The 22,776-nt window shown below is 38.0% G+C and overlaps 2 protein-coding genes across 3 annotated transcripts; one reads left to right on the plus strand and one right to left on the minus strand.

The window, feature by feature from the left end:
• Positions 1-1,230: 1,230 nt before the first annotated feature.
• On the plus strand, positions 1,231-6,068 carry LOC131800290 (dolichol-phosphate mannosyltransferase subunit 1-like). Its single transcript, XM_059117973.2, has 9 exons — positions 1,231-1,346; positions 1,450-1,549; positions 1,670-1,703; positions 2,318-2,394; positions 2,988-3,013; positions 3,164-3,259; positions 3,729-3,797; positions 4,149-4,263; positions 5,022-6,068. Exons 1-9 carry the CDS (start codon positions 1,243-1,245, stop codon positions 5,124-5,126), a joined length of 726 nt encoding a protein of 241 aa, XP_058973956.2. The 5' UTR covers positions 1,231-1,242; the 3' UTR covers positions 5,127-6,068.
• Positions 5,694-22,701, minus strand: LOC131800288 (engulfment and cell motility protein 1-like). 2 transcript variants are annotated; one of them, XM_066163149.1, is made up of 25 exons: positions 22,543-22,701; positions 22,136-22,408; positions 21,934-21,974; positions 20,944-21,013; positions 20,047-20,097; positions 19,845-19,937; positions 19,607-19,683; positions 19,079-19,178; positions 18,069-18,160; positions 17,746-17,811; positions 17,267-17,339; positions 16,358-16,408; positions 15,415-15,540; positions 14,494-14,622; positions 14,232-14,336; positions 13,610-13,721; positions 12,505-12,713; positions 11,266-11,363; positions 10,592-10,643; positions 9,946-10,009; positions 9,664-9,765; positions 9,157-9,230; positions 8,515-8,601; positions 8,254-8,298; positions 5,694-7,828 (listed from the first exon to the last, which is right to left on the minus strand). In XM_066163149.1, exons 2-25 carry the CDS (start codon positions 22,217-22,219, stop codon positions 7,673-7,675), a joined length of 2,157 nt encoding a protein of 718 aa, XP_066019246.1. In that variant the 5' UTR covers positions 22,220-22,408; positions 22,543-22,701; the 3' UTR covers positions 5,694-7,672. The 2 variants fall into 2 exon arrangements, with proteins under 2 accessions (XP_066019246.1, XP_058973954.2); XM_059117971.2 differs by lacking the exon at positions 22,543-22,701 and having other exon boundaries at positions 22,136-22,522.
• Between the last annotated feature and the right edge of the window lie 75 nt (positions 22,702-22,776).

A 22,776-nucleotide genomic window follows, 5' to 3' on the forward strand; every position in this document is an offset into this window, starting at 1 on the left:
CGATCAAAAGGCTTTAGTCAGACCGCGATTCAAAAATTATCACGTCGTCCTGCGAGATATCATGTTTGAGAATGAGGTAAATTCTGCGTCAATTTGAGTTCAAAGTCCACCAAGAGAAATTGCCTCCCTTGAATTCTTGATATTTGGATTGGTACGATCGAAACGTCTAGTTTGGCCACACTCTCAAAATTATTTTTCCGAAATTTCTGATGAGACCACAATCTAAAAGTTAGTATGTCGTCGTGGCTAATATTAGGGACCTTAAGCAGCCAGGACGGCAACGCCAAGGAAGACTTCGATTAAAAAATGAATTTCTGCCTTGAATTAGAATTTCAAAAATGGCTGCATTTGTTTACTGTCTCATTCGGCGCCACACCTCAACTTCAGCATAACGTATAAGCGTTGAGTTCCAAATGGAAATTCAAATAATTTGCAGTCGCGGTTTCGGTTCGCAGACGACGCAAATTGTGGTGATTTCACGTTGTTGCTTTGCATAGGACGGCTAAGAAATGTACAAAGTTTTAAACGCACGTGCTGAGCTATTCTGCCAATTAGATCTTTTATTTTTCCATGTCCTCGCTGCCGTCACCGTCGTGATTTGCTTAAGGTCCCTATTACGCTCGAGAATGCAGCAGGTGTTGACGTTTGATCGATGGAACGGGCACGACCTTAACGGTCTGTCACGTCAACATGAACTCATTACCAGGCTCCTCCCTCAAGCCTCTGATAACGAGGCTGACAAAGACCTTAATTGAAAGCTTTTCAATCTGATTTTATTTATCATCCATATTTTTCTTTCAACAGCAACCCTCGTAAAGTGCAAATATTCCACCTCCGGCTCCCGATCTTGATATTGTGTTCTTTGTTAGCACTTTGACGTAGCGATAGTCTTGATCTCAGAGGATCTCAGAGCTAAAAAAAGCTGTAGACCACACCCTTGTGAAAAGGAAAAAATGATTGCCATCTTGAAAACGCCCCCTCTCAAAATGCTGACACTAACCACACGGTGTTGACACAGCCTATTTATTGACAGTTCTTGTTTTGAGAATTCTTAAGGCTTCTGGTTACTCCTTAAGAACTTGGTCCTCAGTTCTCTTCATTGAAACGGATGTAGTCTTTTTTATGGCATACCGAAATATTTGAAAAATTACACTTGTTTTGCAGGATAAGAGAGTTTGCAGGTAATGTGTGGTAACGCGTTCCATATAGTACAGCGGTCAGTCTTGCCACGTAAAATTCAAGATGGCGGACAACGAAGATAAATACTCTATTTTGCTACCCACATATAACGAGCGAGAAAACCTACCCTTGATCGTGTGGTTGATTGTGAAGGCTTTTTCAGAGTGGTGAGAGTAAATCCTGGTTTTTTTTTAAACAATTTTGGTTATTGTCGTTCATGAACATCTTCATCCACGTCGGATTTCAAAAATTATTTTATTGTTTTTTAAGTGGGTATGATTATGAAATAATAATTATCGACGATGGAAGTCCAGACGGTACCCAAGAGGCAGCCAAACAACTGGAAAATATTTATGGAACTGATATAATTGTAAGTCTTGCTAGAAAGTTCGCGTGCTTTTCCTCTTTGGTCGAAAATGTTCAAACACTTGTTGTGCGAGGTTTTGGAAGAAATAATATAAGCTTTGATCTATGTTTCTAATTATTGTAGCGGTTAAAACCAAGACCGAGCAAGCTTGGCCTGGGTAAGTAACTTACAACTAAAAGTTCTTGTTATTATCATTATTATTATAATTATTATGATTACTATTATTTTTCTAATGCATGTGATCCTTGTGACCAATGCAATATTAATTCTGATACTGTACCCTTGTAGCCACAATTAATATTGTTATATACCTAGACTTTAACTTGTGAGTTTGATTCTTAGTCATGTACCCCTGATCAAATTCAAATGGGATACAATTGTGCAGTTGCCGTGCCTATGTGCCAAATACTGACAACAGCAGGTTTTTGCCATTTAATTGTTGAAGGGAAAGTCAAAATATAGAACATAGCACCTAATGTATGGTCCCTCAGGAACCTAGTTAGTTTTGTTTTCCCTCAAGTTCTGATGTTTCCCTCAACTTCGTCTTGGGAGACATCAGAACTCTTGGGAAAAAGAAAACTAACTGTTTCCTTATGGACTATACATTAAGTGCATAATATATACCGATGTGCATCTTGGAGGTACAACATCCAATTGTATTTTCCAACAAAGTTATCTGCCTACTTCCCCTCTGAAGGTTTCCATGGATTCAGAAACCTAACTGTAAATCCAAATTTTCTTTTTTTCTTGAAGTGATTTCTGATCTTTCAGGTACTGCATACATTCATGGAATGAAACATGCAACTGGGAACTTTGTAATTATCATGGATGCCGATTTATCTCATCATGTGAGAAATATTGTGTTTTTTCTTTATACCACATTTACTTATATTTGTTTGCAAAATATCACATTGTTTGTATGAGAAGTACCATGATAGGCATTACACTTTTAAGTTGCATAACTCAAGACAAGTTGAAGTGATACTATAGTTTGAGGATCTTTTCGTACTGGTTTTTCAACAAGAGTTGTATTACTGTGAGGAAATTACTTAGAGCTAAATATGTGATTTTACCACATGACTTGTATGGCCCTAAACAGGCTCTTACTTGAAAACATTAAAAAAAAAAATTATTAGAAGGGGCATACAGTAGGTGCAAGTGGGTCGGGAATACATTGTCTGGCTTTACAAGATGAGAACTGGAAGGAGAAAGGAAGAGAGAGAAAGAGGGGTAGTCATTGATACAATGCTTTTTGCCTGAGTTTGGTTGAAGCAGATGCCGTTGGGGAATTTCTTGATTTTGGTTTCTGCCAAGTTGATCCTGAAAATGGTTTTTAGTTGGGAAAGGAACAAGAATCCATATCTGTATCTGCGATGAACCACCATCATATTTAGAAGTCCTGTTTTCAATTATCAATTTTATCAATTTCTTATGTCAACAGCCAAAATTTATTCCAGAATTCATCAGGTATGTCAATAACTAACTGTATCCCTAGATCAAAGTTTTTTGTTTCAAAGCTCATATCTATGTTTTTTTAAGTCACTGAATACAATGCAAATAACCATCTGTAACTATATTTTTTTATGTCTGTTTTTTTCTCAATAATTTTTGATACAGAAAGCAGAAGGAAGGAGACTATGACATTGTATCTGGAACAAGGTATATTGGAGATGGAGGAGTGTTTGGCTGGGATTTAAGAAGAAAACTGATAAGGTGAATTGAATTTTTTCTTAATACTTTCAACAACTACCTATGGATATCTGGTTTACTATAGCTGAGAACAGAAGTCTTTGATACAAAAGTGTAATGAGTCAAGTTCAACAGTAGCTCATATTGTCTAGTTCTAATTCTGTGTTGAGAAAAAAAAAAGAGAGGAATGTTGCATAAACAAGTCTGTTGACTTTGAATGCCTCCACATTTTGACACATATTCTGCATGTGATCACTGTTCCTCCTTTCTAAAGTGGGTGCAGAATGTTGAGTAGTTACTTCATACATCATACATAGTAGCAAAGCCAAATTTGTTGTACTTGAAGGTGCATACAGTTGCAACTTATTGGTGACTAAAAATTTGCTATCAAAGGCATTTTTTTCTAATTTTGGGTCCTGAGTCATAACTAAGAATGCCGACCCTATAACTCAACATGTTTTGTTTATCTGTATGTGCGTTTGTTCTTTTACAGCCGTGGGGCAAATTATCTGACACAGGTGCTTCTCAGGCCTGGTGCATCTGATCTGACAGGAAGTTTTAGGTAAAAAATATTGCACCTCACATCAACAATTTTTGAACTTGTCTTCCTTTTCCATCTGAGACTCCTTAAAAGTCTAGTGAGAGGCTCTGTTCCCTCCTTCCCCTCCCCCATCCCCCTTCTTCTTAAGTGAGAACCGAACCTTTGCAGCTCTTTGTTAAATGACTGAGTCTTTGTCTGGATTGTCTTACAATTGGATTGGAGATGGGTTTGGCTAAAATTTTTTTATTAGGGTCATCAAATTGATCAGTGACAGTTTTTCTACCTCACAATGATTCTGATTCTTTTATAATCTGGACAAAAACATAGAGTGTTATCTTTTGAAAGAATGCTATTTCTTCCCTTCTCTGACAGATTATACAAAAAGAAAGTGCTCGGGAACTTGGTGGATGCCTGTGTTTCCAAAGGATTTATCTTTCAGATGGAAATGATTGTGCGTGCAAGGCAGTTTGGTTACACCATAGGAGAGGTTAGTTACAGCGTCAGTACATTTTCTAATTAATGTCAAAGAGGAGCAAAGCTCTTGAATTCCCAACTTTTTATCTGGTCTGTCTATGATGAGGCTTTGTTTGAAATAGGGGAACTCAGTGAATGGGAGAAATGCTTTCCTTTTTTTTTTTCTATTTTTTCCTTTTTGGCAAGCTTTAAATTGTTATGGCATGGTCATTTCCTGTATCTGCTGGGTTACTGTGTCTTTGACTGCTGTGTAGCCATGTTACAATGACCTTGGTGTGACAGACTCACCATCCCCTTTCTTTTAAGAATATTTATGCAATTGACAGGAATAGGTTCAGCTGTTGCTGCATGTGAGACAAACAGCACCCATTTAAAGTTGAGTTTGTGAGAAGGATGTCAGTGTGTTTCTCAGAAATTTAACAAAAATTTAAACTGAGTTGATAATAAGGTATAAACTGAGTTGTTGGAAATATAAACTGAGTTGATAATGTAAATTGGTCACTGTAAAGAGTTTCAAAGCTGACATTTTGAGTGTTAGCCCTTCTCAGAAATGTTGTCATACACTGCGAGAAATGAGAGCAATGAGAAATTTTGTGCCATACTCCTTGATTGCTCTCATTGCCAGTTGGCACAGCAAAGCAAACAGAGCCTCAGTGCTCTCTGATTAGGAAAATTGGTTACATGTTCATACATGTATTTTTAGATGCAAACTTTATCATCATACAAAGGCAATTCTTTCTTAGTTGCAGTTTGTCTTCCTGTTTCTTTTAGGTCCCTATCACATTTGTGGATCGTGTTTATGGTGAATCTAAACTTGGTGGTAGTGAAGTGGTCTCTTTTGCCAAGGGACTCCTTTATCTGTTTGCTACTACATAATAGAAAGGCTTAGTAGTTTAGCTTCTGTTAAAAAATATTTTATGAAGAGGTGTGGGTTTCAGATGTACTCTCAATCGGTCAACCAAAGAGGGTTAAAATACTAAACTGAGGTGCCATAGGATTGCGCCTCCATTGCATGCGTACTTGAATTGGTATCAAGAAAGTTGACATTTACTCAAGAATGAAGGATTTCCTAGGATACCTGTCAAATAATATTGCTGATTATGGCTGAGAGTAGGAATTAAGTCATTCACAGGTCCAACTGGCAAAACAGGAAATTACATCCTTATCAACTTGGTAAAAAGAATCTGTCAGAAAGGTACTAATAAACCAGAACTGTGACCATCAATGTGTTTAATGATTGTAACCTCTTAAATGACTTCAATTTGTTGTAAGAGGTATCTGCCCTTTTCTCTCTCTCTCGAAAAACGTTTTCTTATTTTGGGGATTAACGAAAATTGTTTTAGATCAATAAAACTTGCTGTGTGCATGGGTCAGTTTTCAGAACATCTTTATAAATTTCATTTAGTTTTACAGACGAGATCAAAAGGGCAATCTGTACATCTGTGAGTGCTATCATGAGTTTTATTAAGAATAATACAAATTAACAATAGTTAAGATAACTATAAAGAATTTTCTTTATATATTTAAAAATATGGTTACTTACAGTTATAACAAAATAAAAGTATTGTAGTAGAATATGGCCACAAATTTATTTCATGAGTATGATATTCTTTAGGGAACTGAGAGAACTTGTAAGATAATTCTAGCATTTAAACCTAGATATAGTGGGCTCGAAATACTTGGAATTCGCAAACGAGCTGAGTAATTATGCGTGGTTTCGTTTGTTTTCCATAGCTCGGTTTTTTTGGTCCTCGGAATCAGATTCATATGTTACAAAGAAATAATAAAACAGCAAAAACAACCAGCAAGATTAAAATTTCTTGCTTATGGTCGTCTCTTGAAAACGCGGTTGTTCAAAAACATTTCAATCCCTGCAACAAATACCAGCACTGAGAGATTGATATGATTAAAAAAAGCTTATAAACATGCCATAAAAATAACTTGACGAGTCTTATGTTATGTTCCGTTGTTCTATCTAGTTCTAATTTTGTTTTCTTTTGTTCCAAAAAAAGGAACAAAACCAGTAACCCGTGTTTACACGACTAATGTTCGCCACGCAACTTAAATAACTCGGGTTCAATCGCGGGTTTAAGTTAAGAGCTCCGTGACATTATCCGGATTCTACAGGAAAAAATGTAAGGAAAACTTTCACATCGCCAGGGCTGTTAAAATACAGGTCCCTACAGTTTCTTCGTCTGTCACGACAAGTATCATTACCTTCAACGCCAAACAAAGACACGTTAAAATAGTGTTTTGATGTTAGAGCAAAAAGACAAGATGGAAAGAATGAACTAAAATGGAACAAAGATGATAAAGGATGAAAAAGATTGGCGGATTCAGACCCAGTTTCCCGTGAGTAAATCCTCCTTGCTCTCCTTCGTTATGCAAACACGTGCGTTGGTTTTCAAATTCCCACAATTCCTCTACTTAACAATATTTGGGATTTCGTGTGTCTGAATTTCTCATGACATTATCGTAACAAGTCTTTTTAAGCAGCTTGTGTGAATAGAGTCCTTAAAATTTTGTGAAAAACTAGATTATTTTATCGACAAAATGTAACATAATTAAGGTTGAAAGGACAACATTGTTGCACAAAATTGACAATAATGATGTAAAGTTTCTCTCTTATCACAGATAGGCTGTGTTCCTCGAGGAAGTTAATTTTCGAAATCTATTAAGCCCGCTAACTACCTATTAAAACTAGACTACTATACTAATCATTTGCGACGATTTTCTCCTGTGAAAATAGCCCATACATGATCCAAAAGAAAATTATATCAAGCAAACTATTTATCAAAATACCTACGTATTAAAACACATCTCAGACTCATACTTCTTTCTCTTGTTACACATTGATAATTACTAAAACTTAATGTCAAGAGGGGGCGTTTCTCTAATCAATTCCGAAAATGTAGATCGTTAGAAAAACTAACCGTAGTGGATTAGAATGAATAACGTATTGGATTTTAACGACACGTCCTATAGAAGAGGTTTGATGAACAAAGAAAACAACAAAACGTGGAACAAACAGAACAAAGCAGATTTCGAGAAATATGCGCTTGCTGAATAAATAAGCCACATAGCTCACCAGCTAACTAACAACAAACAGAAATTGTTTCTCGGAATTGTTTTGTGTTTCATTTCGCTATTTCCACCCCGTCGCTTTACTTCAGAACGCTCTATGAATGGATGAATCATTTCTACAACGTTTCCACGGCTGACTGGCCCGACAGACATATAGTTTTAAGCATACTAAACCAATCAGCTTTGGAGCAGAAGTTACTGAAGACACGGGAAGTGGCAATTAAATGTTCCCTTTTTTTTTTCGTCCTCATTGAGCTAACAGTATAGTGTTCCACTTGAAATGATCAGAAATTCATTTTCGGACTTGAATAGGAAGAACGCCTTAAATCGCTTCAAAGCTAACTAAAGTCGTAAACAAAGTTAAAATTCGGGGGGTCGGCGGGTATGGGAGGCGGAGTTTCGGGGATAGTTATATTCTCCAAATCCAATAGTCTCAATTTCATTTCCATATTTAGGAGGGTCTCCAACTCTTCATGTGACTCTTTTGACGGCATCTATACACAAGTAACAAAACAACAGTCGAAGCTTAAAAAGTATTCTCAATTTCTTTCAGGCAACTCTCCAATAACTACAATCATATTTACTTATTGACTCACTAGGAAGGCCGGACGGGACATTTTTGGCACGTCATGATCTCGAGAAAAGGATTTTCCTGTCCAGCCTGACCTAACTCATTAATTATGCATTTTATCATATGACCGCTGCTCCCTTTTCTTCTCGTGGAACCCTAGGTAGGACTGAACTGTAAAGTTCACCTACTCGCAACGCACGCAATTTTTTTCACACTTTTGCTAAAAGTATTGTCTTTCGACCATATATGGCTAAAAGCCTCCCTAAGGAAAAAACGCTAGGCCTCTCCCAACGGATTGATGTTCAAGCTAATGAAAGCTTACTACAATCGAAGAACTGCGTAACTAACCTCTTTGTTAAGAAGCGTTGCCAAGCCGTCTGTCCAATTGGCGAACTAAAGCGAAATAGAACAGTTTAAGAAATAATTTGATCATTAAGGATCCGATCTTTCACCTTTCATGGGATTTAGCAACAATAAATTTTTTGCAGAGGCTCTCATTAATCGGGGATATTTCCAGTTTCCTATAGAAGATCTACATTTCCATCGAGGGAAGGAACGCTAAAAATGTAAAATATCTTACGAAAGAAGTATCACAATTCAAATACTGACGATTATTTGGGTCGCTGCGATGAAATCAAGATGTTTTTCTTCTGCTTCAGACTCGTACATTAGAGAAAAACAAAATGGGACAAACGTCTGTGGATAAATATAAATCAAACACAGTGAGAAGGAATACAATCAAAGCGAAACTTCGCATTACATTTAGCCAAGACAGAAATTCATAGCGCTTCTTTCGTCGTTATGTAAACGAGGAAACTAGAGGTGTTTTCATTTCAGTAGAAGGAGACTTAAACACAAACCTCAAATTATGAAGAAGATAAAGAGGGACGAGAATATTCATGGACGGTTAAGATCGTTTGAAGGTTATTAACACAGACTGCAAACTAAAAACTAAGAACATCTAGGCTGAAATTTATGAAGACGGACAAGCCGCGACGTAGAGAACAAACCCTTTTCTTCCAAAGATCTACTCGCCTCGGCTCTCTGTCTTCAGAACATTTCTTATAATTGTAGCTGTTGGAATTTCGTGTTAAATAAAATGTCCTGTCGTTGATAGTTTTCTCTCTTTGGTCACCTTTTTCAATCTAGCTCTCATCCCAATTCCTAACAGTATTTCTCTATCGTATCTAATTAACGGCCACCACTTAAAAAAAAAGTCAGTAAAACGAGACTAAATCTTATTTATCTTACTTTGCCGATTTTGCGATCTTTGCTATGAGGACAATCCTTTCCAACCAGTAGATTTTTAACTTTAGCAATCGAAACTAAAATCAACAAATACAAAGTTTAGTACACAAAGAAAGTTCTAAACAGTAATAGTCCCCCAGGTTGAGGTTGGCATCAGACATAAAAAGTATATAGGGCCCAGTTGAGATTGTCGAAGATCATTCCTGTTACTGTAACCATAACAGGCTACCCCTATCAGTTTTTTCAAGTAACCTCGACTATGTGCCAGCGGGCATTTAATCATTTCCTGAGTAGAAAAAGGAAGTGATCCCCACAGACCATTCTGACACAGATAACCAGCTTAATTGTTATTTTGATTCCACAGTTGGGATAGACAAAGTAAAAGCATTTCTGTAATACAGCCATCTAAATTTCTCTACCAACTAAATCGCTACTATGGCTGGGCGTTGACATTTACCTCAAGTAGACTTGGTCTTTTATCCTAAAGCAAAGAAGAAACATAACACTTACATTTGTTTGGAAGATTCTCCAACGAAGGCGTTTGTCCTTCTTGACAGTCGCCATAATGCAGAAATTTTAAATTGGGTGACAGCCGACAATACCAGTATCTATCTAAAGTAAAACAGGAAAAGAGCCACAACAATTAGCATCTCATTGGGTTCAACTCTCGGATAGAAACAACAAAAACAATATTATGAAGACCACAACTTTCGAAGTAAAACACCTCGTCTGTTGAAGTAAAAAAAACAAGGCGTCACGTTTTTACGACCGTGGTTGGTCGGTGATTCTTACCTCGTCCTCGTCCTCTCCCTGGGTTTTTGTCAAACAGGGCTCCCTGGATGAGTTGATCCAATCTCTGAAGAGAATCAACGTGAGATGTAAAGTTGGAAGAATAAATAATTAGACAAGTTTAAAAAAAGCTCAGACCCGCTCACACGGATTTCAATAAAAGCCGTCTGTCTAGTTTGCAGGAAGACTCATCTCCGAGTTTCATCTTCGGTTCCTTTTACGGGAATCGCCGCCCATGAAAACATCGGCAGCCGCTTATGAAAAAAGTTATTAAAAACCCAGCGCTCACATTTAAGAAATGGCTAATAAAATAAGTTCGAGCAATATCTATTTTACGTACACACTGAAACAGTGGATAGTGTTTCAGGCACGCCTGGATTAGCTACTTAAACTCCAAAAATCCTTTCCTATTCATCTTTGAGTATTTACGCCCGAAATTATTGTGATCGTTGCAGGAATACATGAGTTAAAAATCATCTTTTTGTGCTATATTATATCGCTGTTTTAGTATATTCTACGACAACTAGTCACCTGAGAGTCGGTGGCTAGTGATGGATATGTACGTCTCTGCTTCGCGGTTCGGTAAATATTCACCACTAGCCACCTCCACGTCGGTGAATAGCTGTTGATGATAGAGATTTGGGGCTACCTGTTGTTTGACTAATTCTTTTAGTTCTGGCAGAACTTGTTCTCTAAGTTCTCTGTAGATGAACAATTGACAAAGTTTCAATTTTACAATCAAATGTTACAGGAGTTATTAGCAAACAACCCCATAAACCAGACGGTCAGAGTGTTGACACATCGAGTAAAATTTTGATTAAGCTCAAAACACAATGGAAAGTCAAGAGAATACCTGTAATTAACTGAACTAAACTCAGTTATGATATTAAAGTCTTAAGTTTTCCTTTTCCGTCATTTTTTAAAATATTTCTTTGAGCATTTACATTTTTAATGGTAAATTTGCGCCAGAACGGTTATTTCTCAATTTTTTTCTTAACTTTGCGCGAGAAATTTGGGTGCAACTGACCAAAATTGATCCATTTGTGCATTCCTTAAATAGTCCTGCTGTGTTTTTTATTCAATGACCGGCTGCTAAACGGGATGTAAGCCCACGCTCTTGCCCTCTTCTCCCTGGTGAGAACGAGTGCACAATACTCGAAGGAAAGGCGGATATTGGGAACCTAGTTCATTGCATACTGAACTGAAGCTGTGGAAAGCAGTCGGATGTTGATCACTTCTAGAAGTCAAAAGTTCAGTGAAAACTACCTTGGTCCTTAGAGAGATCACTGGGAAAGTACACTGTCGACTTCTATCAATACTCACACGACAGGTTTAGCCTTGAGCTCCATGATGTTCCTTGCTTGAATTTCGTCTTGTAGAATTTTAACAATTTGCGAATATCCTACGTTGAACACGTTTGTCTGCAAGAAAAGGAGTTGTATTGAGCGTCAGAGTCGAATCACTTGAAATAAATGGCTACTTAAGAGTAATTTCTTGTAACAAGCGCAAGTGAGGTTAGTGCAGAATTACCTTCGCAGGTAATACTCTCGATGAAAACTGAAAACGCTGATGTTTACTTCCTCTTAAGTTGTAGAAACGTCAATCACTTTGATCGACACCAGTCCATTTCAGAACTACTCTCACGCAGAACTACTATTACTCAGACGGTCAGACTTCTCGATTGACTGCTCCTATTATTGATCGGTAACTAAAGCCAGGTTGTTAATTCTTCTCCTGGGTTCTCCACAACTTCCGGAGAATTTTTTTTCTCGAAATTAAAAGACATTAATACGGGTTACTTTGCCCCTTGATCAGGCCTTAAATCAAGGAGAACAATAACTAGAATGAGAAAGGAGGTAAGTTTTGAGCTCGGTGGAGAAATAGTGAAATATATTTTTCGTCTCGTCACGAGCGTGGGACGAAGAAAGTCCCCATGAGGAATCGAACCTCAGACCTTCGGAATGATGGTAGGTTTTGAGCTCGGTAAAGAAAAAGTGAAAGATATCCTCAGACCTTCGGATTCCTCGCTCACCGTACAGTCTCCGTGGCTCAGTGGTAGGGCAACGGAGCGCGGAATCCGAAGATCTGAGATTCGATTTCTCATGGGGTCTCTGGATTTTTTCTTTGTCCCACATACGAAAAATATTTTTCCCTATTTCTTTACCGAGCTCAAAACTTACCATCTTTCTTAGTCTATTTACAAACATGACGCTATCAACATTGCTGATCCTAGCAGTACGCAGGACGCGTGTCATATGAACCTCGTAATAGACCTCGCTCACCGTAGAGTTTCCGTGGCTCAGTGGTAGAGCATCGGAGCGCGGAATCCGAAGGTCTGAGGTTCGATTCCTCATGGGGTCTAAGAATTTTTTCTTTGTCCCACGCTCGTGACAGGACGAAAAATATCTTTAACTAAGGAGAAGACTGATTACAAAAACAAACCAAAACATACGAACAAACAAAACAACAAAAAGGCAACAGTCAATACTAATCGAACACCCTCAGTATCTAGTAGCAATCGATTTTTAAAGCGCATGTACAAGTACTAGATTTTTTACATACCCTAAACAATTCCATGGAGAGATGTCTCTCTTTGAGCGCTCTACAAATCTGGTCCTTAACCACTTGCATAACACGGTTGAAATCTCCTGAAGTGGCTCTCATCTCTTTCCACGTCTTATTCAGAAGTTGAATACAGATGCAAAAGAATTCCTCAAATGCAAAGTCCATTGTGAAAAATATCGGGTAGTACTCCTTACCGGAATCTGACGCTTAAGTGAGGAAAAAAACATAAAAAATAAGTACTCTTTAAGACGAACGAGAACGATCTGCCAATCCTAAGAACGAAGCGTTGATTCCGAGAGAGAGGGATGCCTTCAATTTTCTAAACGGGTATATCCTGCCAAATAGGGTGGGGTTTCCGTGATATTAAATCTTAGACTGGGCATGTAATTTCATTACAAACCACAATGAACTTTTTAACTACGACCCAGCTGTTTGAAGGCCGATTAGTACTAACCCAAACTTAATACGCAATTTTTATTCCTTTACTTAAAAGCCTTTTTGGTATAATAACCTATTCTGTAATCTTTAGAGCACTCAATACTCAAATTGTAGACAAAAATTATTACACTGAATTTTCTTTTACGGCTCTCTGATCTGGAATCAGCTTTCACACCAACCCAGCTTTGAACAACTCGGCCCAGATGCCCTGGACAGGGTGAGAACTAGCGCACGGTCTTTTGGTCATTTGTTACCATTTTGTGGTATCCCACTATCTTATGGCACTAAACATACTAAACCAGGCTTCCTAAGTTCAAGTTGCCACAATTTAAACAATTTTGTCGGCTTAAACAGGTAAACGAAAAAAATTACGGATTTTTATTTCTTGAAACGGACTGAGGTTTGCAGGATTCGGTAACAAATACCTACTTACACTTCCCTTAGATGCCCTTCCCATCCTCCCCCTCCCTTCCTCCCTTCCTCCCCTCTCTCCCCTCCCCCCTCCTCTTTCCCCCTTCCCTCTTTCCTCCCCTCTCCCCCCTCCCCTCTCCCCCTCCCCTCTCCCCCTCTCCCCCCTCCCCTTCGAGAGTAGCCTGTGTACAGCCGAAAACAAAAACAGCGTTCACAAGCATCAAAGAATATGAAGTTTGACACTTAAACTTACGTGGTTCTGCATTGATTTCCAGTACATCACACAACATTTTGGTAAGAGCAATACTGGTGCGAGCAAACGGGCACTCATAGTCGTCACCTCGAGCATGGTTTTCTAAAATGACCTGGACGTGAAAAATACAGTTAGAATTTATCTCATGCAAATTGTTGTCAACACCGAGACATCAAGAGCGTAAAGAGGGTGTTTTGAACTCTTTTATAACATTTAAACTATATCTTTTAAGGACCGACATTAAGGTTAAAGCATCTACAACGCTCTCAGCTGCAACTACTCTTGCCTCCATGACGAGTAAACAAAAAATTTTAGTACTTCAAGTACAGGTTTATCTCGCCAAAACATTTTTATGATAGCTGTTCTCAAACATTGCTTGAAGTGTTGATGCTTTGCCAAGATTTGATAAGAATTGTTAATAAGGCTAATGGAAACCAAGATCAAACAAACATGACAAAAACACAAAAGAAATAAATTTTGTCAACAGCCATTGCTAAAACCATGAATACAAAATAATGGATGGGGTTTGTTTGGGCCGGTAACGCACCCGCTATTTTCTAAGCTCCTGAGAGGAGCCGGTTAAGAAACAGAGATAGAGCTGCAACCTTAAAACGATAAATACCTTGACATATTGTTCCTCGTGTTTCCGTGCAAAGTAAACCATTGTATGAAGAGGAAGAAGGCCAGGGGGTGCTTCGCTGAAGTCATTTGCTGGTGTGTCAATGTCCTAGGAGAAAATTCATAAAAACCGCTGAGCAATGATTATAATAAATAATAATGATAACGATATTGGCGATAATGACGACGAGATCAACGATAATGATGATCATAATTTGTGATAAAAGCCTGCCTACCCTGATTTGAACTACACTAAGTGAACTCACCACAAACCCAAGTCTCTTGAAGTCTTTGGAAAGTTCTCCCGCTTGTGAAAGAGGTCTTCCTGAGCTCGCGGCCACAATATCTGATTCAAACACTACTTGCCGCAAGGTGTTAAGACTTTCGAAAAGACTCTGAAAAGAAAAATAGGAATTTGACAGATTTGGAAAACAAGTCAAAAATCGTCAGTCTTTCAGTTCACTTATCGTTATCTCTTTTCGTTGGTTCGATTATCATTTTAGAGGTCTCGTCCGTTCGACCTCAGTGAACCTGACGTTCGCTTTCCAATTCGTTCCTTCTTCTGTTCACTTCCACGTACGTATGCCCGTCTTTTCTCTTTTCGCCTGTTTATTCATTCGTGTGTTCGTTCCTTTGTTGACTCTCTCGTCTACTTTTGTCTAGCCGTCTATCTGTCCGTCTACACATGCATTCGTTCTTGTTGGTTTTTCCGTTTATTCCCTGATTCGTTAGTCAGTTTTTGGTGTTCTTTCATTTGTTCGCTCAATTAATATTCCTCCACTTCTCCGTTCATGTATTTATTTTTTCACTGCCTCAGTCCTTCCTCCCTTCAATCACAAGATTTTTCATCCAAGTTCGGTCTTTGATTCGCTCATCTGCTCGTTCGTTCGTTCGTTCGTTCGTTCGTTCGTTCATTTGTTCTTGCGTTCGTGCGTTCCTTCGTTTGTTCATGCGTTCGTTTGTTAGTGCGTTTGTTCGTTCTTTCGTTCGTTCCTTTGTTCGTTCATTCGTTCGTTTGTTCGTGCGTTCGTTAGTTAATCCAGCCTTTCATTCACTCACTCGTTCCTCTGTTCATTTATAAAGTCTTCCGTTCTCACGCTCGTTTGTTCCTTCGATCCATTCGCTCGTTCGTTCGCTGGTTCGACCTGTTCGTTCACAAGCATTACAAACAGAGGTTATTCACCAACCTGGTTCTGGGCATTTCCTTTAATAAGAGACATGTCTACCAAAAGAGATCGGAATATGAGGGACTGGTACACGTACAGCTGATGTTCCATTTCACTTCTCATGCTCTTTCCACCGCGAATAATATCCTTAAAAGAAAAAACAAAACAACACGAAAATACAGTTTCCCTTAGTGGTGAACGGCTGTAAAACGCCTTTAGGACTGAGTGCCATCAGTGGTTAATGTCACGGGTTAAGATTCTTCCCGGAATGTTGCTTTCATAAAAATTTAGTCAAAGCACATCGAATATATCTTTGTGATCAAGATCCCCAAAGGGAACAAGCTACAGACTGCTATTCTCCTAGCTCCAAACATGCGGCTTCAAAGTTTAGTTAGCAACAATACTCATGGCGTAGGTACAAGCTTCGATACAGCTTGTATTTGTTTTTCATACTTTACACTTAACGCTCAATTATACTTCCGGAGGACATACTAATTACCAGGGCTTCAAGATCTGCGGCTTGTTGGAAAGGAGGCGTTGTTTGCGGCAAGGGGGAGGGGGGAGAGGAGAACTTTATTCCTTTATCGTCCATCCTCCTAGGAGCACAAGTGGCTGCTATTGCTGCACCCCTTGCAGACTTCTCGCCAGCTAGGATCGCTCAAGGCCTTATGCCAGTGTCTTCCCGCGGGCAAAGAAACGCGTAAGCAGAAGCCCAAATAAGGAGAGCCTATTAGTGGCCAACCTAACCCACCACTTTAGGGTTCGTGTTTAGGGAGAGAAGGATAGGTCTTTGTGAAGCGAAGGGCTTATTAGAGCATTCCCTGTACTTTTAACGGTTTCTCTACTTGCAGTTCACCCGTTTAGGATAAATTCCTCAATTATAACCTGCTGATCAAATACGAACTCATATCTACAATTTGTTAAGAAAGAATCTTTTAGAAGCAAGGAAAAACATTTGGCTTACGTTCATAATATATGTTCTTACTCCTTTCTTTGATAGTGTATCTACAAATTGCTGAAAAAAAATATCATGGTAAAGGAGCATTTTAGCATGAGAAGGGCAAACTTCTAGTCGTGGTGTTGTTCCTCAGAGGAAGCCGTTTCAGGTCAAACTGGTTTACACAGATCGATTTGCGTTTCCTCTATTTTCGAGAAATGGAGATAATGGCTGTGCCAGTCAAACTAGTTTGAAATTGCTTTCGTACATATACATGAAATAACTGTGAAGCTTTCAACATTTGCTGTTAAAAGCTGTGCGTGACACCTTTTTTAACAAATGAAAAATTATCTTATCCAGTCATCCAGAATAAATATATGATTAGAGAAATGTTGCTACACAAAATGAAAGACGCTGCAACCAAAAGATTTCCCAAGAGTAGGAGAACACAACTTTCAATGGGTAAATATCAACTGCATATTGTCATTGACACGTCAGAGCGAATGACGAAGGGCTAACGTCAGCTCAGGAACTCTTAACGGTGGCCAGTTTTCATTATAAAATAATTCAAATAGTACGCGCGCTCTGATTGGCCATAAAACCATTTGCATGAGCGCATGTAAACACGGTTTTCGTTCTTCTTTCATTAGTTATTTTATAAAAGAAATGTAAAATGGTTTCCGTGTTTTTTCTCGATAAGCTAAAAACCACTCCGCTTCGCGTCGTGGTTTCCTACGCTTATCTCGTGTTCTCCCAACCTCCCGCGTGTTTACATCAGGCTATGTAAACACAGAAACCATTTTACATTTCTTCATTATCAACTCAGTTGATAAAACCAAATTATCTTGTTTTACTTCCCCACCCACACAACAGCACAACTTCTTTAGAAACTTATCACCATTATACATTTATCTCTACATATGAACATCAACTCACTCTTTTATTTGTTGTACGCATGAACAAGCTGTTTAGGAGTGCTATAGCATTCAGCTGAATATCTTGATTTGAGCTACAAAGTTATGCAAACAATAATTATTAATTAAAATAACTGTAATAATTACAAATAAAGATTGACAACACATATCTCTTGTCTAAGGATTGGACACTTATGATTAGAGATGGCAGCAAGTGATTCATAAAATGAAGGGACAACATACATGATAATTTTTACAAAAATAGAGATTAAGATTTAAAAGCAATTTCAATTTGGCCTAAAAATTAATAATGATTTTTATTCCACATGAACCAACCCAAACAATAGTATTGTATTTCTTTACCCAACAATGAACATAAAGGTTTAATACTCAGTGATAGTTCCATGCAACTGACAGGACTCCACAAATGAAAATTAGAAACTTATCTCTACAGCAAAAACGTATTGCAAGTAAAATACCGCTCTTTGTACTGTTACTTACTTTTGCAGATGAAGAATAAGATGCTCAAATACCACTTCTTTTTCTACAAGTGGATAAAATGTTGGGCTGGTGGACAAAAAAATTGAAAAAGAAAACACATCAATTAAAATTTAGCTTGAAACAAAAATTATCCTACAAACCATTTCCAAGGGCAATAAAAGAACACTTTTCATCTTGAGAAGGAGTGCAAAATTAAACATTAAGTTCCTACAAGTAGATGCTGCATGTCAGTTGTTTTAAAAATAATTCTTAAGAAATAATTCTAGCTCCTATGTCACATTTTTTTGAGTAGGACTGAAATTTTAAGTAATAGAGCTACTAACCTGTTTGTACACACTGCTTCTAAGATAGATAGACATCTTTTGAGCACAGTAGGGTCCACAGGCGGATTCTTCTTGTTTACAAAGACTGTCAACTACAAAGTAAGATTTCGAGAATTTAGTGGAAAATCAGTTAATGTATCAGCATGCATATGAAGAAAGCAAGAAGTTTGGAGGCAAGAAATATGCTTTAAATTTGAGTGCGCCATGACCAAGAGTGATTCTAGCACCTGCAGTTTTGTTATATACTTTTTTTTTTCAAGGAGGAATTCATTATGCTACACTTCAATGCCAACACATTTATCATTATTCCCCTATGTAAATGTAGCTCTCTGTGTCATGATTCTATAGGTAAGAAAATTTGAAAAAATGTTTCTTTCTAACAGCACTTTCATGCAACAGGTAATTGAGAGGGAGGCTGGTTGATCACATCTAACCTGATCATGTTTTATGGAAAGCCTATTGGTGTCCATTTCTACATTGCAATGAAGAGAAGCACTGTGAAACAGAAATGTATGACCCTTGCTCAAGCCAATTGGCTAGAGCTTAACCCTTTAACTCTCTGAGAGGATTGACATGGAACTTCTCCCTATAATATCCTTACATTACCCTGCAAACAGGTATTGAGAAAACTCCAACTTATCAGGCAGAAGTTATTTTGATTGAACACTAAATTCTCATAACTAATCTAAAAGGAAATGAGTAGCAGCTAGAGAGGAAAGTAAACAATCAGATCTCAGGAGTTAAAAAAAGGTTAAATCTAAAGCTCTCCGCACTAACCAGTAAACCATGCACATCCCACAATCCCCTTTGAGTGATGACAAAATATTTTGTTTTTTCCAATAAATATTTCTCAAGCTCATGGAAAGAGAGGAAATACTATGAAAGCTGGCTCACTTTTTTTGCACAATTTGAAGTATGACATGGCCGACCCTCATTGCAAACCAACAGAGTGGAAGATATGACCCACCATAATCATATCTAGCAAAATAATCATGACATGTCTCACATACATTTTTAATGAATCCTTTTGTAAGGAAATCCCATGAAACTTCACCATGATCCATCAGCTCTTGAAAAGAGGTCAGGCAGTGAGCCAAGGACTCATCACTCCTGAGGACACAAGGTGAAAATACTCATGAATCACCTGTGGGTCCTTTCATAGCACTAATTGGCACTCATAAAGTTAGCTAAATCATGGTTCATTTAACCATCAGTTGATTGGTTAACTTTGTTCAATAAGCCTAGTCAAAGAAGTCCACTGTAAAAGACTGGAAATAAATGGCACAAATGCAAGGTTGTCGCTAAGTACCAGCTGCTAGCAAAATTTGCCATATGAAAAAGAGTGAATCACAAGCTGGAGTTTTGGCTGGCTCGGAAAAGAACAACTGGCATTTTGAAGTTATGCACCAACAATTTTATCCTTTGATATCAAATACTCTATAACCCCCTCACTTGAATTTCACTTAGCAACCTTATTTCTTAGCTACAACCCTGCAAATGTGTTAAATGAAGTTGAAAAAAATCTGGAATTGGCTTACTCTGGTTTTCCCTCCACCATGTTGATAAGGAGCCCCAGACCATTTCGTTTTATAAACTCACTGGCAAAGGTTGGATCCTGACAGTGTGTGTAAGAAAAAAAAAAAGGTAAATAAATAATAATACATTTGAGGGAAAAGATGGTTGGTTGGCTAGTAAGGAAAAGAAATAAAGATCCAGTGTGAAACTGAAAGAGTTTCAAGCCAAATTTGCAATAAGACAACATGGATAATCACATACCTCTGAGATACTGGATAGTGTTGCTAAAGCATTTCTTCTTTCCTCGTGAACAGTTGACTCCAGACGCTCAACAACATCTTGTGCAAGCTTAGCCTAGTTTTTTAAAATCAGTAATCAATTGAGTGGCCCGCAGATATTACTCATTCAAATATTCTGAGACAGACTTCATCTCAATCTGCAATTGTGACTCAGGATAACTTACCGGCGAGAGTGTGAGTTTCAGTACAGCACCATTCTTTATTCCATTGCGGTTCTAAAGGAAGGTAACATTTAACCGCATCAACAACATCAATTACCCAAGATCTAATTATCAGTGATTAGTAATTGTCCCTTCGATATTTAACCCTTCACACCCTAATATCAGCATGCATATTCTCCCTACTGTTCTCAGTACATTTCCTGAGGTAATGACAAGAAGAACTGGCATAACAACAGACAGCTTACTTTAGTTGTTGATCATTTCTTTTCTTCTCGTAACCTTAATGTATGGTTTGGGGACAATATTGTAGGGAGAAATTAGATTCTAGTCACTCTTAGGGGTCAAAGGGTTAATATATTTTCTGGAAAATTAACCAAGACAATTTGGTGTTACATCAAAAGAACAACCTCTTGCTGATATATATGTGTATTCTTGTCACTTTTTCAATGGTTAATTATCTCTATATTTTGAAAGCTAACTAAAGGAGATCCATTAAGGGGTAGGAGCATCCTGTGGGAGGGTGCAGATGGATCTGTAGCCTCCCCCCCCCCTCCATCAGACCTGTGGGTTTGTTCACTACTTGTATGAAACCAATACTACCACTCAACTTGAAGCATTGAGAATTCCTTCTTTTAAATATTTCTTCAAGTTGGCTTATCAAGGGCTCTAATATAAGTAAAGTCTCTGTTCCTGGATCTGCCCAGCTATGTCTTATGGGAATCACCTCTGAGAGTTACAGTGTAGAGGGTTAGCTGAATTTTGTTTAATCTATTAAAACTTTTCAAAGTTTTTTATCATCTCAAATGTTCAATAGTAGCCATTTTTTTAACCAGGGACACTTGTATATAAAAAAATCCTGTTCTTCTAAATTGTGGCTTATAGGAAAGAAGTATGGCTTACCTCCTCAGTTATGTAACAGTTATAGTCAGAATACTGAAAAGCATACTCCTCTGGGGTTTTTATGGACCAACTGAAAACATGAGTGAAAGGTCAGTTGTGAGTATGCAAACAAAACAACCTTATCCAGGATTCTTAGGATGAAGGCCAGGGAGGAACTTCCCCAAAAAAGGTAAATAATTCTTGCCCAAGTACATGAGAGTGGGTTTATCCACTGTAGAGATGTTTCCTGGTTTGGGTGTAATATTTAAATCAAACAAAACCTTTGAATTATCCACATGCTATAGGAGCAATTTAAGGACCATTTGCCCCATAAAATGCTGTGGGCTGGGTTTCAGTCTTACAGGTTTAGAGGCTCATAACTGCAAGTGCTTATCCATTATTCCTGGCACAAGTGAGTATGAGCATTGGTTCTCCATATAGGTGAAATACAATTCCATCCAAGGCTACCACCCAGCATTTTTTGAGTTTTCTGTAGGAGTTCTTTAACACTCATTCTTGTATACTACAAATTCTTTCCAAAAGGGTTTCAAGAGATAGAGACCTTAGGGGCAAACACCCTAGGGGATGTGGAAAAATTTCTTCCTTTATCCCAGTCTATCTCCTTGCCTATTTTGCTGTTTACATTACAGAAGATTATTCTAAATTCAACATTAACCAATAGTTAATGGAGATCACACATTCCTTAGAGCCTCAAAGTGGTGTTTATTTATATTCTTTTTCACTATGGATATCGAAATTTACCTATTGTAACACTTTTTCTGTCCAAAGATCTAAGGTTTCACCAAATAAATACCTCTGATTAATGAAGCACTTATAACTAATTATTGTTCACTAGACCATTTAAAGAGTGAGGAAATCAACACAGATATAGATGCGATCATATAAGCTTTAAATAGAAAGGTTCTATGAAACCTTAAAAGCAAACTATTGGACAGGTAATGATCACTGTTTGGGTACAACCTATAACTTGTGTTGATACCGGTTACTCACTTTGTGCAGATTTCCCTTATAATTTCGTCTAATGGTCGACTCTAGTGAAAGAAAAAGAGATATCATTACTGGTCTTGTGTTTAAAATAATTAGCATTCCTTAAATCATATTCTACCAATGAATGATATCTCAAAAGAGAAATTCAATCAAAAAATTATCAGGACAACTTAAGACCTAATTAATAAGCTTGTTTCTTACAAACCTGATCAAAAGTTGTAAGCAAGGGAAGTTGTCCTTTTCTTTCGATGGCCAACTTCACCTGCGCTGGACCACTACGAACAGACATTATCGCAAGCTGTCCCCTTTATCCAGAAAAGGCTTTTTGAACCGCTTTCCGGGGTTCTCGATCAGTTCAGAACCCGCTGCAGACACAACCCTCTAACAACAGCATGAAAATTTGCCTCGGATCGCTCGTATAGATCAATTTCTTCAGCGTTTCACCGCCCAGTAACGACGATTATCCAGTAAACCATCTCTGAAATTATTATCGAAGCAGAAAACGTAGAAAGACAGAGTTAGACCACGAGGAAATATCACTTATTTGGACGAACACTTAACTGTTACTTCCGATAGAGCTCCACACTCCCATACGAACAAAACCTTACTAACCCTCCCCTGCTTAGATCATTTTGATACCACATCCTTCTAAGCTGCTGTACGCAGATGCCTTTTTAGTCCTCAGAGATCTAGATCGTACGTAAATTTGAGAAAAAAAATTACCAATTTTAGAAATATATCATTAGTATTTCAGTAACACTAGACATTTTCCAACGTTATTTAAAGGATAATTCCTGCTGAGTAGGGGAGTGGAGGAGTGGGTGATAATGGCACTCCCATCAACCT

The sequence above is a fragment of the Pocillopora verrucosa genome, chromosome 3 (genome assembly GCF_036669915.1).
Source record: "Pocillopora verrucosa isolate sample1 chromosome 3, ASM3666991v2, whole genome shotgun sequence".
Taxonomy (NCBI): Eukaryota; Metazoa; Cnidaria; class Anthozoa; order Scleractinia; family Pocilloporidae; genus Pocillopora; species Pocillopora verrucosa.